Source organism: Acanthisitta chloris, unplaced genomic scaffold (genome assembly GCF_000695815.1).
Source record: "Acanthisitta chloris isolate BGI_N310 unplaced genomic scaffold, ASM69581v1 scaffold28955, whole genome shotgun sequence".
In the NCBI taxonomy this organism is placed as follows: domain Eukaryota; kingdom Metazoa; phylum Chordata; class Aves; order Passeriformes; family Acanthisittidae; genus Acanthisitta; species Acanthisitta chloris.
The window spans coordinates 9279-28475 of NW_008672646.1; the positions used below are offsets into that span (position 1 = coordinate 9279).

At 43.5% G+C, this 19197-nt stretch overlaps 2 protein-coding genes across 2 annotated transcripts in view; one reads left to right on the forward strand and one right to left on the reverse strand.

Moving 5' to 3' along the window:
- Positions 1 to 11523, forward strand: part of LOC103802157 (sodium/potassium/calcium exchanger 1-like) — a 15440-nt gene extending 3917 nt beyond the window's left edge. Inside the window, exons 3-9 of the mRNA XM_009074608.1 lie at positions 164 to 272; positions 6410 to 6496; positions 8181 to 8281; positions 8932 to 9126; positions 9527 to 9616; positions 10474 to 10640; positions 11274 to 11523. Of these exons, the coding sequence (XP_009072856.1) occupies positions 164 to 272; positions 6410 to 6496; positions 8181 to 8281; positions 8932 to 9126; positions 9527 to 9616; positions 10474 to 10640; positions 11274 to 11523 (999 nt within the window). The remainder of the gene's footprint in view (positions 1 to 163; positions 273 to 6409; positions 6497 to 8180; positions 8282 to 8931; positions 9127 to 9526; positions 9617 to 10473; positions 10641 to 11273) is intronic.
- A 4537-nt stretch (positions 11524 to 16060) lies between these two features.
- DENND4A (DENN/MADD domain containing 4A) overlaps positions 16061 to 19197 on the reverse strand; it is a 33904-nt gene continuing 30767 nt past the window's right edge. The window contains exons 27-31 of the mRNA XM_009074609.1: positions 18881 to 19135; positions 18257 to 18374; positions 17430 to 17592; positions 16423 to 16487; positions 16061 to 16197 (exon numbers count right to left, since the gene is read on the reverse strand). Coding sequence (XP_009072857.1) covers positions 16061 to 16197; positions 16423 to 16487; positions 17430 to 17592; positions 18257 to 18374; positions 18881 to 19135 — 738 coding nt within the window. The remainder of the gene's footprint in view (positions 16198 to 16422; positions 16488 to 17429; positions 17593 to 18256; positions 18375 to 18880; positions 19136 to 19197) is intronic.

The following is a 19197-nucleotide window of genomic DNA, read 5'->3' on the forward strand; positions in this document are numbered from 1 at the left end:
GGATGTGTCCTTCCCCATAGCAAACATTGAACAGCTCCTTGCTCTCCTGCTGTTAAATTGCTGCCCCTTTGCCTGCCCCATGGCTGGTCAGCATTGCACAGAGAGGCTTGTCTGGGGTAGTGGAGGAGGAACTGGTACTGACTGGCTTTGTGCCTTTCTACAGGCTGGGCCAGCCTTGCAGCGGGGCAGCAGCTCAGCCTCCCTGCACGGATCTCAGATGCGCAGCACCATCTTCCAGCTCATGATCCACACCCTGGACCCCCTGGCAGAAGGTGAGTGAAAGCTCCACACTGGAGGCACTTGGGTTTGCAGCCCTGGGTACACAGTGGTTTAACTGGGACCGCAGCCTGTGTATGTCAGTGTTTTGTGATCAGAAACTCACCCTCAGAATGCAGCTCTGAGTATCGCAGATGATGTCAGGTGAGGGGAGCTCTGTGTCCCCTCTGATGGTGTGGCTGGCAAGGACTAACACCTCACTTCTTGGCCCTGTCATATCTACTTTGCCTGTGTCAAGGTGGTTACTGCTGTGGTGGCAGCTGCTGTTGCTGGGGACCCTGCAAGCAGTGGTGTCACTGCTGTTCTCCATCTCTGCTGTCCCTTTGACTGCAGCGGCAGCAAACATGAGTTACAGGCTTCCTCCATCTCATAGCACATCACATCTTCCTTCCTCTTCTTAGCTCAGACCTCACCCCAGCCCTGAAACAGCAGTAGTCAATGCTGACTATGTTTTTGAGACTGACAGTTTGAGCAGCTCTGTCTCATTTATAAGGAGACAGGGACAGGGAGAGCTCATTACCAGCACCCAGTCCCTCACAAGGCATAAACCTGAAGAAGAGGAAAAAGAGACTAAACCCCCAGAATTATCATTTTGACAGTAGTTAAAATCCCAGCTGAGATTAAAAACAAAAAACAAGTTCCAATTATGATGGCTAGGCCCATTCTCTGTGATTGACTGCCACTGAGCACCCCTAAATGCCCACCTGCACTGCTGTGGTATCATCACTGCAGTGGCCAAGCATGCCCACAGCACTGTGCAGGCAATGGACCAGCTCCCCAGGGCCTGGGAATGACCAGCTCAGGACTAAGGCCTCTAACTGCCCAGGGTGCAGAGAAGTGTCACCTCCAGACAGAGCCAGGGGCTTTGTACACAGCCTTTTAATATGTTGCTTTGTATTAACTTGAGTCTAATCACACTGTGGAGGTTCATCTTCCAAGAAATGGTGGAGCATGTCAAAAAGGCATTATTTAGATTCTCTTTCCTAGCTCAGCACAGGTCCCACCCCTCCACTGCCCTACTTGTTCTAAAGAGATTAGCTGTTGTCCATTCAAAGAGAGATTGAAGCTAAGCAGATCAACACCTCTTGTGTCCCTCACAGAGGTTACAAAAAGGACTCTCCAGGTCAAAATCCCAGCTCACAACTGCTTGAGGGAACAAAAGAGGTTGGATAAGGACAGAAAGACAGAGAAGTCCATGCTTTGACAGATTCTAGCGAAGGCACCAATCGTATTATGAACTGTAGCCTAACTCATCAGGGTTTGCCCTACTGCCCTTGTCTCCTGTGCCCCTCAAAGATGGTATCAACAGCACCAGGATAAACCCAAAAACTTAGAAGAGGACATGCCATTGCCTTTAGTATCAAAGTGCCAGACCTGAGGGGCTGCTGCCACTCAGAGACCTTCCAGTTCCTTCTTACCCTTCCCACACCTCTAAATGTCTCTGTGCAGCATCTGCTCACCCCAGGTCACCACACACTGGGCTTTCTGGTCCAGGCTGATGTCCTGGTGAAACCCTGGGACCTCAGCAGGAGTTTCCAGCCCAGACCAAAGAGGGCCCTAGCCAGTTCAGCCAGAATAGGCTGCTGGGATATTTCTGTGTAGTTGTAAGCCACTGACCTTGCTCAAGAAGCTGCTGTTCCCAGGTCTTGTGAACACTGAATAAATGGGACTAGGGGAGAAGTTTGGATCTTCCCTGAAAAAGAACTTCCTCTCCTATTACACAGAATTGTTAAGGCTGGAAAAGACCTCTAAAATCATCAAGCCTAACCATTCCCCCAGCACTGCCAAGGCCTCCACTAACCATGTTCCCAAGTGACACATCACACGGGTTTTAAATCCCTCCAGGGATGGTGACTCCACTACTGCCCTGGGCAGTTGTGCCAGGGCTGGACAACCCTTTTGGTGAAGAAATATTTCATGGCATCCAACCTAAACCTCCCTCGGCAGCCAGGCAGGGTGTGAGTTACTGTCTGTGTGGCAGCCACTAGATGGGAGTGTTACCATGTGCAGTTCAGTGTGCAAACGCGGATGATGTGAGGACGGGCTGCGATAGTCTCTCCAGAAGGTTGTTATTTCTTAGACCCTTTACATTATAATGCCACCGAGTTAAGGGCAAAACCTCTGTCCGAGGTACGTGCCTGTTCCACTCAACGCTGTGAGAACAACAGAGGCAGCTTCTTGTAAAAGATAACAATAAAGTTACTGATATTACAAGAGCTCAGCACTTGAAATCAAGGATCCAGTGTGCTATGTCCTGTGTGTCTTGTATGAGACACTCCTTACCCTGAAAAATTCATACCTAAAGAAAAGGGAGTCTGAAGAAAAGAAATTTATGCATAGACTGAGAATCCTAAGTGCCTTGAGAAGCTCAGCCAAATTGATGAAGTGACTTCCTTAGGATGTCTATGAAAAAGGATTTGAACCTGTCAAAGCATATCAGGACTTGTGTTCTGATATGTTAATAGTTACTACTCCGGTGTCAACAGTACTGCAGCCCTTTGGGACCCTCAGGACAGCTGTGTGCCTGGTTCCCAATGACCACCAACAAAGTCCTTCCCTTTGCTGTGTGCAGCACTGTCTGTACAGGCACATTTCTGTGACTAGGTTCAAAAATAAAAGATTATCCCAAAGCAATTTATTGTTCCTCAAGGGTCCACATTCCTTCTTGCCAAGGCCTGTAACATCAGCACTCAGAGGCTGTGGCAACAAACACTCAGCAGAAGGAAAATGTTGCCAACAATTGCTCAGCAGTTCCTGACGGAACCCAAAGCAATTAGGATCTCTGTAGGGTTTCCTTCTTTCTGCTGCTTTTGTTTTTCATTTGGGCAGCACAGAAGTGGTTTCACGGCCTCAAGGGTCCAAAACATGGAAAAGCTGCCAGCACTGGGCCTCCAAAACCACCCTTGAGAGAGAGGTCTTGGAAATAAAGCAGAAGTCTGAAATACAAACATTGTTTCACTGTTCCTAATGCAACACTCCCTGTGTGAAACAGTTTCTCATTTGAAGAGTGGATTGAGCTCAGGATGTTTGGGGTTTTTCCTTTTGTGTTAGGAAGGCATCATTACTTACGGCTTTTTTCTCTGTCTACAGGAGAAGAGGTTTACTTTAGAAGTTCTAACATTTGCATGGCATCCTAAATTATATTTTTGGTAGAGGATTTTATTTTCAATGTGCCTTGTTCTTAAAATTAGGAATTTCTAGCAACTTTGCTCTTTTCACTTTCTCTGAAAGTGTATAGAAGCAGAGCATGAAATCTTTTCAAGATCTTCCCATTAGACACCAGAGGGAACTGTTGGGGAATTAAAGGAAACAAGGAATTTGGAAATACTCAGAAACCCTCTAATTTCTGAACCTCCAGTCTTACCACCGGAATACTCTTTAAACTCTAGTCACACAGCGAAGAAAGCAGAAGACTGCTTTGCTTTTTGGATGAAGAAAAAAGCCCCAGCAGCTACTTGTCAGAGCTGCCTGCCCTCAGTATGCCCCAGTTAACAAGCTAATGATTTTGGAAATTAGACCAGCCCCGAGCAGCAGGCAGCATGGCAGGCTGCAGCTGAGTGAGGAGGCTGAAGGCAGCTACAGTTTCTCCTTGCTTCATTAGCATTCCACACTTGTAAGAGAATTGTGCTACAAAGGGGCAAAAGGAATCATGAGAAAACTTTTTTTTTTTTTGCTTCCACTTTTAGACACCAGAATCTCCAGATTCAAGGCAAATTTGAAAGAAAGAAAAAAATCCTTCCTGATGATACTGTTAGATAGTATCATAGTATGTTAAGGGTACTGAATGCAACTTTAGAGATCATCTAGTCCCAACCTTCTGCCCTGGGCAGGGACATTTCCCACCAGAGCAGGTTGCTCAAGGCTTTATCCAGCCTGGCTTTGAACACTGCCAGGGTTGGGGCAAAATTAAATGTTATGATTAAATATTAGAGAGATTAAATATTAGAGCCAAAGAGTGAATTAAGCCTAAAGGCCAAACTCAGGGTAGAAGCTCAGCTGCCACTTGGAGCCCAGTCTGGATACTGTCCTGCACAGCTAATCCAGTGCAGCAAGGACTGAGCTGGTGGATATCCTTCCTCCCCATGCTGACCTGCAGCTCTGCCCAGCTCAGCCTCCAACCTCAGTCCATTTCGTGGGAATTGTGTGTCGGAGGAATTACCACCCTTGCAAATGAGGCTGTTCTCATGAGAACTGGAGAGTGGTCTGGGCCTAGTCTGTTTATCCTGACTGAGAGATGCTCGCAGGCTCTGCTTGGGTCGGTGCTCACAGCCTGCAGCCTGGGTGAAGGCAGGGAGCCAGGAGCCTGAATTTATATAATCTCCCTCAGGCTGAGCCTCACTGCCCTGACCCTGCTGACAGAAGCTTTTACTGAACAGAAAGATGCATTGCCCAGTGCTTATAGGAGACTGGGAGCAAAAGGTCACCCCTGCATTGCCCTGCACAGAGGGATCTGCTGGTGCTTAGCATCAGCAGAAGGAAAAAGAAGCAAAATGCTTCACATCCCCTCTGAGCTTCAGTATTGACAAGTAGCATGGAAGAGTCAGGCTTTTGAGTCCCAGCCAGCCTTTCAAGGGAGAAGAAGTCATCATTTAGATTAGATATAGGGAAGAAATTCTTCCCTGTGAGGTGCTGAGGCACTGGCACAGGTTGCCCACAGAAGCTGTGGCTCCCCCCTCCCTGGAGTTGTTCAAGGCCAGGTTGGATGGGGCTTGGAGCAACCTGGGCTAGTGCAAGGTGTCCCTGCCCATGGCAGGGGGTGGAGCTGGGTGAGCCTTTGTTCCCTTCCAACCTATATTGTTCTACAATTCTGTGATCATTCCATCTCAGTCCAGGCATTCCAGTGCTCAGCAGAAATCTCAGTTGGTTCGTCAGACAGTAATGGGAACCTCACCAGAACAGGGTTTGTCCCTAGAGGTCTTAATGCCTCCTCAGCTGGATACAGTTATTGGACATAACCAGAATTTACTGATTTTCACAAGGTTCAGCTCGGAATTCTAGATCTGCCCGCATAGCTGCAGGCCTTGGACCTGCTAATTCTATTACCTCAGTATCACAGTGATGATTAAGGTGGCAGGGCCCTGCCCTTGAGGAAAATGACAGCAGCACATTCTGGTTGCATAGTCACCGGTGCAGTAGATTAAATCAATGTGATAAAACTTTCAGAGGAAATTAATTTACAGCCCTGCACACAAGCCAAGCCCAGCACAGCCAGTTCCTTGTGGCTACTGCCCATGACCAAACCCTGTGACCCTCAGCCCAGTTGCTGGGTGGGCAGCATCACAGAGGATACAGATTAGAGTAAAATGGGCCTTTTCTTTCAGCCCATTCTTGCTCACTTTCACTTGCTGGTGACAAGAGATTTGAGCACAACATCAAACTATGGAGACATGCACACAGTTTCACAGTTCACTGTAAGCCAGTCATAGAGCAGCTCAGCTGAGCAGAGCAGAACATGGCTAACAGAGGAAGAAGCCCTCAGCAATCCCAGAAATACAGCACTGACCCCTGCACTGGTAAAGATGATCTCTCAGATAGCCTGGACCATGTTGATCCTGGATACCAGAAATTTAGATCCACTCCAGCAGGGGAGACACTTCTGTATACTTAGAGGAATCAATCGTGTTCCAGGGAACTGGAACATAAAAGATTTTTATTTTCCCTTCCCATTGGGTCACCAGGCTGTGAGCAGCACCCTAAAACCTCTTCAGCAGCCACATGGCAGGAGGAAGGTATCAATTTTAGTTTGCACATAACCTAGCCTGAAAAAAAAATCAATAGTCCTTTGGGAACAAGATGATATTGCACCAGAATTTCTCCTCTGTTCTTTCTGCATTTGCTTCCTATGAAGCACAGACTGATCTGAAAGGGATTTCTCTTCCCTCTAGATTCTCTTTTAAATATGATGGTATTAGTTACATGTCAAATTGCTGGTGTAATTGCCATAGCACTAAGTATTTAAATCTAACAGCTATGACCAATTAGCTGCAGCCAAAATCCGGGGTCAGAGCCAGAAGAACTGTCAGTGCTGGCTGCAGCCCGTGCAAGGGGAAAGGGGTGAGGGTGTGTGTGTGTGTTGAGGGGAGGCAGGTAGAGGGGAGCTTTGCATGGCTGAACACATCCTTCTCATCCACAGCAAAACTGAAAGACAGGGTTGACATCCTGAGCAACATCACCAAGGCCAAGGAAGAGACTCTGGATGGACAAAGCTCACAGGCAGAAGGTGAGTGCAGTAAGACCCAGTGCTGTTTGCCTTGCTTTGCACTGCAAGCTCCCACCTTCCCAGCACACAGCACCCAAGGGCTGCGAAAGAAATGCTGTGGCCTAACACAATTTTTGTTAGCACTGGTCACAGATGGCTGCTGCAACCACACAGCACAAATCAATGGCTGTGTGCAGGCAGTAACAGCTTCCCCACAGGAGCTGCTAATGGCACAGTGTCCGGGCATGTAGTGCCACAGGGATGTACTGGAACCGGCCAGGGGGGAAGAGGGGAATCAGGTCATTGCAGACAGCACTTGGGTGCTGCTCATCTTTGGTAGACCCTGTAAATGAAGGGTTTATTAAAACAAAGTGCCTTCATTTTAGCTGGAAAATTTGGCACAGTTGCAGAAGAGCGTAAGAGGGAATTATTCTCCAGAGGGACTAAGCTGCACTGACTGTGACTTCCAATTCTAAGGGTCTGTGCATCCTTCCTTTTAATAGAATCATAGAATCCCATCATGTTTTGGTTTGTAAGGGACCTTAAGGCTCATCTTGTTTCACTCCCTGCTATAGGCAGGGACACTTTCCACCAGCCCAGGTTGCTCCATGCCCCATCCAGCCTGGTCTTGAACACTCCCAGGGATGGAGCAGCCACAGCTTCTCTGGGCAACCTGTGCTGGTCCCTTACTACCCTCACAGGGAACAATTCCTTCCCAAGATCTAATCCAAACCTTCTCTCTGTCAGTTTAATAGTTGTTGGCTTTTCTCTATCACAGCTGTCACACAGCTTTCTGAGGTGGCTCAGAGGCAGAAGTGTGCTGTGCTACCACAGGGGTTTGTGCTGTCAGTGAGGCTGGAGATTCTGAAAACCAAGAAACTTTCCTGTGGAAGGTCTCACACCTCCACACAACACAGGCACCCGAGCACCTCACAGCACTGGGCCTCACCTAGGTGAATGAACCCAAACTTGAGAAAAATTCTGTTTAAACCCCTAGTAAATTTTGGGTGTGTTTTATCAACATCACATTGACTTCACTCCCTCATCTCTGCTCTGTGTTATCCTTATTTCAACACTAGTCCACACAAAGGTTTCCGTGTTCCTCTTGGCTGTGCAGGTTAACACAGGAACACCACAGAGGACACTGCAGTTATTTCCTTGTATGTGTCAGCACTTCTCTATTTGCCTTTGAATACTCATCAAATGATCAGGGATTAAAGTCTGGCACCACGTCCCAGACATTTCTCAGAAGCCTTGAAGATCAGTTCCCTGGAGAATGCTGTGCTCTGCTGGAAAATAAAAACAAAAAAGAAGCAAAGCTTTCCATCCTTTCTGGCTTTTAAGGACAGTCTTAGTAAGACCTTCAGAATCCAGACAGAAACCAAGAAACACTCATCAGCTGTAGATGAGGTAATTAGATTTCCCTGTTGCTACACATGTGCCTCTTACAGCAGTGGTGGACAGAAGGCCACAAGAGCATCAAGGTGTCATTCTACTCCAGGTGGGTCAGATTCTGCCCAGATTTGCTAATCACAATCACAGCAGACAGAGAGGACACATAGCAAACTTTAGCAATCTGACAGCGTTTGACCTGAAATGGCACACATTTTGGTAGGGAGCTCAGACCTCCCTGCTGACCACATGACATGGTGGTCACCCATACAAGGTGACTGAAACCAGATTTCCTGCTTGTTGCTTTTTGCAGAAGAGGAAAAGAAGGCACCAAGCACCATCCAGGTAACTCCTGCCAGTGACTCTGAGCCCAGCAAAGACAAACAGAAGGCAGATGTGTCACAAGATGGACAGGTATTGAAATCAGGATCACAGGCAGTAAGTGCTCCATCCAGGCTGACCTTCACGTGTGCTTTCCTTCTTCCCTCTCTAGAGCTTTTGGGACAGGACCCAACCCCTGTCACTGGCAACTATATATAAGCTCTGTGTGTAGTGATATATTAAGGTGTTGGCTGAAATATTTTGGCTCAGAAACACAAATCAGGTCCAAAATATGACACCAACAGATACTGTAGAGAATTTTCCCCTCAAGTGACTACTGAGGTCAGAGGGTTACTCCAGGGTAAGGGAAGATATGAGTATGTGCCTGTCCTGTGCTCACCAGTACACAGTTCAGTTTTGCTCCCCAAATCCCTCCTTTCAGCTGATGCAATTTGGCAGTTCTGATGAGGAAAGGTTTTTCAAGGACAGACAGTTTTAAATACATGTGTCAAAACCCCAGCTAAAAGGTGGTTCTAGTTCATGGGTGCAGATTAATTAGCAACACACGGGTGCCGAGGTAGGGTGTGCCTGGATCCTGTCCCCCAACAGCAAGATGGGGCTGGGGCTGCTCTCAGCCACGTTACAAACGTGAGCTCTGCCCAGGTGAGGCCACAGTGAGTAAGTGCAGCTCCTTGTTAGTGTGAAAACTTACTGACTTCTGGATTTTTCATCCTGATTTACAGCCCCCATCAGGCAGTGACACCTCAGCAGAGAGCAGCTCCGAGAGTGAGGAAGACAGTGACAGCACAGACTATGATGACAACAACGAACCCTTATCTCTTGAGTGGCCAGAAACGAGGAGAAAACAAGGAATTTACCTTTTCCTCTTTCCCATTGTCTTTCCTCTGTGGAGCACTCTGCCTGACGTCAGAAACCCAGTAAGAATCTATCTTCCTTCTGCTATTTGAGTCATTAACTGAACTATAGATTTCCTCTGGGCAAGAGTCTCTGCTTACATTTTTCCATCTCTGGAGTCTTTGCATACTTGAAGTGCTGTTACTGCTGCAGGGAGTGGGACAGAAGCCTCAGCTGCAGCAGAACATAGTTTCAGAGACTTCATTTGATAAAGCACAAGTTCTAGCAACTACAGGTCATCTAATCAAGCTGAAAACCCCAAACACAATCAGAGACCAGGGCCCATGTCACAGCAATCGATTGCAGGGAAGTGTTTCAGGTGAATAGTTTTCACTGGGGATTATTAACTTGCCTTAAACTTCTCCCTGTTTTTTTTTTTTTGTTTTTTTTTTTTTTTTTACTTTTCAAACTTGATTTAAACAGGACTCCAAAAAATTCTTTGTCCTCACATTTTTCGGATCCATCCTCTGGATTGCTGTGTTCTCTTACCTCATGGTGTGGTGGGCTCATCAGGTAAGGGCTTTGTGCTCTCTTTGCAAATCACCATTTCAGAACAAGTAGATGGAGAGAGGGAACAGTGTCACCGTGGCACTTTATCTGATGAATTACAGCTGCAGCCATCCATCGCAATAGTAGAAACTTTACTTTGTTAGAACCCAAAAGGGAATTTTCAGTTTCGTTCTTTTGGATTTGACAAAGACTCATTCTTTTCCAAGAGCTTCCAAGGGAATTTGTGCCTCACTGAAAGGAAAAGTGCTGTCAAGATTTATCTTAACACTGACTTCTCATTGATGAATGTTTCTGTGCAGAACATAATTATCCATTACCTAATTAAAATTCTAGGAAAATACAGGTTCTGACTCTGGAAGCTGCTAAATGATCTCAACTCCTCCTGCCTTAATGCTCACCTGGTATTCTGGGAAATTATACTTCCCTGGTGTAGAATCAGCCCCACAATGTGTGTTCAGTGATATATTGCACACGCTCAGTAAAGCTGATCAAGCCATAAATCCAAGGACTGTCCAAAAGCCCTTGGATATTGCATAGTTGATGTTAAATTTGGAGAGGGAAAGGTGGACAACATCCAGAACAGTTGGACTGAGGACAGAAGAGTTGTGCTGTAGCTGACTTGACCTTGTTCAGTGTTGGCATCACTGTGATCAGATTCACTACACAATAGAGCAAAGTCAGGATCAACAGACACTGTGAGATGTAACTTATCAATCCTGTGAAGCAGGAAAATGCTGCCATGTTTAGGGGATTCAGAATATTTTAATTCAAATATGGCACAAACCCTAAAACTGCACAGAGCGATTATATTCCACGTTCCAGCACTAACAGCTCTGCCCAACTTCCTTCGTGTTGATTAGGTTGGTGAAACAATTGGGATCTCAGAGGAAATCATGGGGTTAACCATACTGGCAGCAGGAACATCCATCCCTGACCTCATCACCAGTGTCATTGTGGCACGGAAAGGCTTAGGTGACATGGCTGTCTCCAGCTCTGTGGGCAGCAACATCTTTGACATCACTGTTGGGTGAGTATCAGTGCTAAGAGGTGCTTTTCTTCTGAAATACAAAGTCAGCTGGTTTGAAACCATGTCTTAATTAATTCCAATCTGGCTGTAATTAAATGAAGGGCAGGTGGGCAACCAATTCCTTTAAACAAGTAAACAAGCAAACCAGCCAGGAAAGACAAACTGCTGTAACTCAGCCCACCACCTCCACCTAATTCTGCATCAACAGACAACTGCCATTTTTTCAAGACAAAAATGCAAGAAATCTTTGGCTAACATCAAAGATTTACAGGCAGGAACCTTACCTGGCCACTCAGAGACATTCAGCTCCTGTGCAGTCAAGCCTCAGTATCAGTGCCTGCATCTTCCATCATAAAGCATCAGGACATTTCTTTATTAGAGCATGCCAAGACACTTAATTCATGGCTATTATTTTAAACCCCTTTTAGCCTCTTGGATTGCATTATGACAGTGCAAGCATTATCCAAATGTAGTTTGGACAGGAACAACATCCAGTTCAGATTTATGCTCAGCTATATTGAATGCAATCATACATTTCTTTCCCTGTAACAGTGTGGAAAAATTGTTTAGTTATGATGCAGAAAATGAACTGCCTTAAAACATTTATTTCAATTACTTTTCCTTTACTTGCAGCTTGCCAGTTCCTTGGTTCCTTTTTTCTGTCCTCAACGGCCTCAGCCCAGTGGCTGTCAGCAGCAATGGTTTGTTTTGTGCAATTGTTCTCCTTTTCCTCATGCTCCTGTTTGTGATTATCTCCATTGCTGTCTGCAAATGGAAAATGAACAAGCTACTGGGGCTTACCATGTTTGCTCTTTACTTTGTGTTTCTGGTCATCAGTGTGATGTTAGAAGACAAGATAATATTCTGCCCAGTCTCTGTATGACACCTGGACACCTCGAGGTGTATGTGAGCACACAGCACCATCAAAAGGGGTTTAAGGTAGCAAATGTTTTACTGGGAAAAGGAAACAGAATCATAACAAATTTACTGAGAATAAAGTATCTTTAACATACTAAAAACTAAATAAATCTCAAGTGGTGTGTCAGCCTCTGCTAGTTTCCTTTGGGATCAGAACAGATATGAAGTGACCAATATCAGATAACACATCAGACACTCATGGAAAGGCTGATAGGATTCAGATACATGAAGTTTTAGGTACAGCTGATCCCCTCAAGCTAATGGAGCTGATTTTCAGCACAGAATATTTACTCCTTATAGAAATCTTTCAGCAACACCCTAAATTTCTCAGTGAACTGCTCAAACTCCCTGAAATCAAGAACTATACTGCAGTGGGAAGGGAATCAGACCCATGTGGCTTGCTCTGCTTAAACAGCACATGGACACACACACAGTGTCTTGGGAGTGAACTCAGATCCTTTTAACTCTGACCTGATCGTGCAAGTGCAACACAGCCCCAAACACTTAGGTTAAGTGCCACCAGTACAAGTGTGATGGCACCTGGATTTACATCTGACTGCACCAAGACTGAATGGCTGAGAGTTAGAATACCACATGGCCACAATAGCTAACACCAGGAACCAACACTGGCCCAAGGAGTTGAACTGCTGGGTCTGCTTTCACCCCAACACTAGCACCTGCCATGTACAGGTTATTGTATCCAGCACTAAGTCCTGCTGGGAGCACTGTCTTCTACAGAGACAAGATGAAGAAATGCCACTGACTTCAAACCTGAGAGGTTTATTGTTAACAACACTTCATGGGAGCAAAGCAATGCTGTTAAGAACTGCAGATATTTCTGTTGTTCTAATCCATCTAATAAAATGTTAATGAAAATAACCAGAAAGATTTTAAGCTTTTTATTGACTCACTGTAAAACTTTTATTTTTTTTTTTTGGATGAGACAGAAAAAAATTCCTTAACATTATGAACACTGACTTTGCATATTTGAAAGGAACTACAAACCAAAGCAAACATCCAACATACTGGTTTTTGGTAAATAAAATTTCAACATTACATATTTACAAATCTACAACCATTCATTTAAAAAGTGCTGCTTGCAGACTAACAAAGTACCATTTTTAAATCCCAGTGAGATATTAGCCAGAAATACCCCTCTCTACTATCACTGTTTGCATCTCCCATTTGTTACACAAAGATTTTCCACAGAGGAATTTTCTTTCTGGGGGTATAAATCATTTAATTTGCCAGTGGAAGTCAAATTCATCAGGCTGTGACTGTACCAACAGCAAACCTTCTCCAATGGGACACAGATAGCAGTGTCAGAGGAACAGCACAACTTCTATTCACATTTCAATATTTCATCTCCAATAATTATTCCAGTGGAACCATAAGTAAAGCAAAATATATATTGCACTGCAAATTTAAAACCTTTGCTGAAGGTTTTGGACATAAGCATTATTTAGTACACAAAAGGAGAAAATTCAGTTCATACAAAATTTTAAATTGAAAATATGTCTCAAATATTTTATTTACCCATCTTTGCAGTATTGGAAAATAGAGTCAAATTGCTTATCTAATAAAGGACAGTGAGATTTGAAAACTGTTTCAACACTGAATTGTATGATGCTTAAAAATTATCCACCTCAGGACCTATGTTTGGAACATTATGACTTGAATGAGGAAAATTTCCCACTTACAGTGTATTGTTATTCCATCCCTATTTTGTTATATATTTCTACAGTGGACCGACTTGCAACAGACTTTATAAAACAATTCATTAAGTATAATGATTTCACTGGATGAGCTACTGCATGATATAGCAATTTAAAAGCACACCCAAAGGAACCTCAGCAATGCCTCAGGAGTGCCATGCTGAGGGTGCAGGAACAGAGGACTGTTTGAAGGCTGCACATACCACCCTGTTCCTGGTGCAGCATCTACTACCTGATAATCCTGCAGGACTGGGGATATGGGAATGAAGTGGCAAAGTTGTTGGCTGTAAGTCTGAAGGCAGTTGGAAGTACTTAGGAGGAGGGTGGGAGTATGCTGGAGAACGTGGGCCATGCACTGCAGGTGTTGCAGCACACCTGCACTAGCTCAGGCTGGGGCAGGGCTGTGTCCTAGGGAGGGTGCTCAGACACCAGAGACCAGGCTCGTCGCTTCGGCCAGGCTGGAACTGGAAGTGGGAAGCTTGGGTCATAGCTCAGTCCCTCTAACACCCACAGCAGCTCTGGAAAAAGCACTTTGCTCTCTCTCCTTCATGGCTTGAAGGTCCTATAAACAGTGGCTGCCCCAATGGGAAATGACTTGGGAAACAGACCTGCAAGGAGCTGGGAACACAACCTTCCCCACAGCACACAGGTAGGAGCTAAAATACACAGCAACTACTGTAGGCAAGTTTCCTGTGGTAATGCAGCATTCCTACTGTACAGAGCAGAGCATCCATGCACACTAAGGGGTACTTACAGGGAACATGTTCAAAAACAGCCTGTTTTTTTCCACAACAGTTCAGGAGAATGAAGAGGATATGTGTACCATGTACTTGGGTGGAAAAAGTAGCTCCATTCCATGCAAGAGGAATACTGTACAAAGCATGGCAGTACAAAAGAGCATCACAAACTGTTAAAATAAATTAAATGTGGAAAATGTTCTAAGTGTAGCCTTGCTAGCTCCACCTCAGGGTGGGGGATACTTTCAAAAAAGTCAGCTACATAGTTAGCAGCACTACAGAAGAGGTATTACCCGACGGAAGCTGGATCCAACAGGACTGCACCCTGCAGTTCTCATCAGCACATACCTGCAGCTCTACACGTTTTACATCCTTTCTCCTTAGGGCAGTATCTTCTTGTGACTTTCAGAGGTCTGGGAGGAGGTTACAGAACTTCCTAAGCAGCATCACTTCTCATTTAAGCCTCTAAGAGGCTCACTCTATTTCACTCAATAAAGTAAATGTGAGCTTTAAAGTTTATCTCCTTTCTGCCTAACTAAATATTGCTGGTTTATTACACTTGCAAACCAAAGATGTTTTTAAAAACACCTGCTGGTAGGCAGATTGAAATATCAAACCTAATGTAACAGCTGAATATTTTGAAGGAGCATAATAACAACAACTAAAAGAAATTAGAATTGGGAAATCATTAGGATTACTTAAAATAAAGCTATTTGTTAAAGCATGATTTAATTTGTTTAGGGTTTTACACAGTTCAATGTCTGTTTTCCCACCTCCATACAAGACTTCTGGTATTTTTCCCTGTAGCCTACCTTCTGGTAAGGAGTTGCTAAGTGACTGAGAGCACAGAACATTTCTTTAAATGCCTAGAAGAAGAAAACATGAGACAAAAGCCATGACTCCACCACAAGGACTGACATAATGGCTTTCATCAGAGATAAAAAAAAAGGTGTTTTGCTGTGAAATAGAGACCAAACATTCCAAGTATATTTAGCTATGCACAATATGCCCCAATAAGTTACATTCCCTATATATTCCCTGTAGCAAGTTTGCTGTATGTACTTCAGTTAAAAGCTTTGGATTAGCATTATAAGTCATATTTAGTGTGTTTCAAACACAACCACCAAGACTGAATGCTGCATGTTTATGCATCTGCCTTGTGTTACACCTGCAATGAGGTCACACTGACAAATACCAACAGCTGAGATGGGCTGATTCCATAACAATCTGTAGGACTCTTTAGTATGTTTTCCCTTTCCAAGGGAGTGGGGAGGGAACAGGAGATGAAGGGGAGATTTCTACAGAAGTGTTTTACAGAGACATCAGTGTGTTTATTAGAGTTTCACAGAATTTGCCATACCTTCCTCCTGATTGCTGTGGCAACACGTTTTCCAAGTGTGCATGAGAGAAATCTTGGATCTTGAGTACTGTCTAGGTGAAGGTTAACATTTTCTACTCTGCTTTAAAAACAAATCACTCTTCAAAAAGTAACTGGACAAGTTACTATAAATAGCAGTATACTGCAAAAAAAATAAGCACTGTATTGCTTGTGCAGCAAGTCCATTTAAAATTCACTCCAGTAATTTAAAAAAATTAAAAAAATATCAACTTACTATAAACAATTTAAAATATGTATAATACAACTTTGTATGCTCTTCATAACATCATGAATATTCTATGTAAACAATAGATTCTGAAGAATTTCCTTCGCTCACATTAGTTTCAGTGCATCGGTTCTGTCCACCCGGTGTTTAATTTATTTAAGGGAGCTGGAATATACTGTCCCGAGGCAAAGAGCTGATTTTGTTTAGGATCTGCCTTTCTACACATCGATTTGCAGAAAGGACAAGGGACAGGGATATAATATTTGGCCCATTTTCCTCTCTGTCCATCTCCACAACCGTAGACAGGCCGAATTTTCCGAGGCCTTCTGCCACAGTACATCACGCGCACGTTCCTCAACACTGAAGACTGAGATGTTCCTTGTGACTGAAGTGGTTATTTTACACAGGTATAACATCAGAGATATCACCTCTTTATTCAGGCATATTTAAAGATACGGCTCTCCAAAAATCTTTCTGCACTCCATCACTCCAGTGCTTGGTGGTCGGTCACAATTGTGAGTGTTCTTCACTTGATTAGCCGTGAGACGATCGTAGGCCATTTTGTACTCTCTGTCAAAAGCATCTGCAGAAAGGGAAAAACAACTTTTAGGTCTTGTGCTCAAAAACACAACCCAAAGGCAGTGACAGCTACATTTATCAGCAGAAAAAACACCCTGTAAGGTCCTCTTTATTTGGCACTTAGCACAGAGCTGCACACATCTAATCTACAGAGTATTTTTCTGGAAGCTGAACAACTGGTGTGCATACATTCATCACCTAAGCTCATTTGAACAGCTGATAAACTCACCTATATCAATGTTATCTCTTCCTAGGGCAACAAGTGAAAGAAACAGTATTTCTCTGTAAAGGCTCCTGAAACAGCAAAAAAACAAAGTCAGCTTTTATACTGCAATAATAGACCACAGGACAGTCTATTACAAGTAGCTGAAGCATTTAAAGACAACTTCTTTTTAAAAATAGGCATTTGGAACATAATTCTTCATTGCCACCCCTAAAATGTTATCCTTTCTGACCTCTGGAGAATGCCCTGGATTCCCCACACAGGGACATCACACATGGTAGGTCCTTAAGGCACCCACTGATGTGCTGAAGTTGCACCAAGAGCAGGCAGAGAGAAACAGGCACTTCAGGCACTCAACCAAATTTAAACAGGTAAGGAACTTTCTTTTCTCCATGAGCTTGAAAAAGCAGGCAGAGAAGCCAATAAACACCTTGTCAATGCTGCAGCTGTTGCCAAGACTGTTATACCCTTGTAGAAATCAGTAAATTCAGGGAAGAAATAGAAATTAAATGGCAATAATGTCACTAATTCCAACACTAATGGAAAAAAAATCTTCCTAAATATGAGACTTCAGAAGAGCCAAGAAGAGATGCTATGTTCTCTACTGGAAACTTAACAACAAACCAAAAATCTACCCATGCACCCTGGAAGGAAGTTTAGGGCTTTTATTTTAAACCCCCCACAACTATATATTAAAATTTACTAACAAAATATACCACATATACATACTCTCTACTTGACTTCCCATTGTTCAGAGGTAAGAAAAAGGTGGTTGTAAAGGGCACAGGGAGAAGAAAAAGCAAAAAATATTTTGAGACAAAAATAGGAGAAACTAAATTTGTGGAAGTTATCACAAAATAGATTATTTACCACACAATGATAAATTTGAGAGCACTGCTGAAACCCAGTGCTTTTTTTCTTTACAAAACACACCCAGAAAAATATAATTCACACTACAATAGCCTTTTACCATTGTCCAGCTCTGCTCCAGGTAGGCACATTGATGTTCTTACCTCTGTCTTTTAATATGTGGCCACTTGTTTAGCCTCTCCAGTATCTGACTCATTGGTCCATACACATCATTCATCTTAATGCTTTTCACCATACTTCTCAAGAGCTCCTGGTTAAAGGAGTCATCATCTTTCTGCAGTAACTGGACCATTGGGTACTTCTGGGCTGAAAAACATTAGAAATGCTGTAAGAATAAATATATTCTTTGTGTAAGGAGGAGGAAGTTGTTAAGAAAAGGTGGAGGCTACAGAAACTGAAAATACTGACATATATGGAGTGAACAAACCAAACATCAAGTCAAAAATAATATCAATGTAGAGCACAAAAAGCACATAAACTCAACAGTTGTAATGGGTCATGAGCTGTTTTCAGGCATATGATTCAACACTGGCAACAAAACTCTTAGTAAGCAAATTCCAAAAATAAGACAATGAGCCAAGTGGATGAACTGCATCACTGACATAATATTCCCTCTTACTGCTCCATTCCCAATGAAGAAAAAGCCACTGGCAATACTGGTCAGTGATTTGAAACAGAAATGCTGGTAACGTAAATTTGTTTAAGCAGTTTACTGCTAAACACAGCCCCACCCTCGCTCCCAAAACAAGGCACACAAACTGAGAATAGCAACACTGAACTGAACACTCACTCTCAAACAAAAGAGTGCGATTTTGACCTGCAAGACAAAAAGCAGCATGATCAAAAAACAGTTATGTCGTTGTGTGAACTACCCACAGAGACATCTTTGCTCAACACACATCTCAGTTGCTCAAAATGCAAACTGTTCTAAGAAAACCATCAAAAACTACAAGAGACAAACAAAGCTTACTCTGAGCATTCCACAAAATGTAGAGAGGCTGCCTTGGATCCTGATGTAATTTCATATTGTCCCATAGCATCTGAATGAGAACATATTTGCTGTCCTCTGACATGCAGTTCCGTGGAATCTGAACAGGAGAACACACACAGATGTTTTATTACAAAGTCATGACAGGACTTCTGTATTTAACATGTATCCTCACATCTATAGGCCTCATGGTAAAAAGCTTTGCTATGAAAACCAGAGAAAGCTAAATTTGAACAAGATTGTCAGTGACACAGCAAATGAGTGTTTTGTCTATCTTCCTACAGTTCTAAAAGCTACACTTCCTCCTCCTTCTACTGCTTAACTACCCAAATAGCAACAAAACTAACTAGAAACTTACCATCTTTGTCACTGAGGATCACCAATTACAGTGTAACAAGAGCTAAACTCTGACCCCCCCCCAGGTACTACTGAGCCCAAGTTCCAGTTTCACTTATTTTCCTTCAGTTAACACATTTTTTACCAAATCAGGACTGGGCCCAGCATGTTTTAAGACAAGTTTATAAGAGATACTGAATTATCTAATGATTTCCTATATGGGAAATCAGGCATTTCTCATGTGTCAGTATTTCCTGTATGATTCCATACCTTGGAGTTTTTATTACAGTGCTCAGAAGAAAGTATTAACCCTGGTAAATTGCTGGGCAAGTCCAAGCGCCTGAAATACCACACCAAATTCCAGAACACAATGGGATGATGATCTACAAAGTCTGCCACTGTTATTGCATGATCCCCTTCATTTTCAAGTAGGCTTTCAAGCTCTTTCCATACCACTAGAGGACTGAGGTAAGGAACCGTTATAGGATCAGGACTAGGCAAGCGCCATTCCAGGCCCAAGGAATCCTGGGATTAAAAAAAAAGAGAAACTGCCATAAGTTGGAACATAATTATCTTTACAAAAAGTC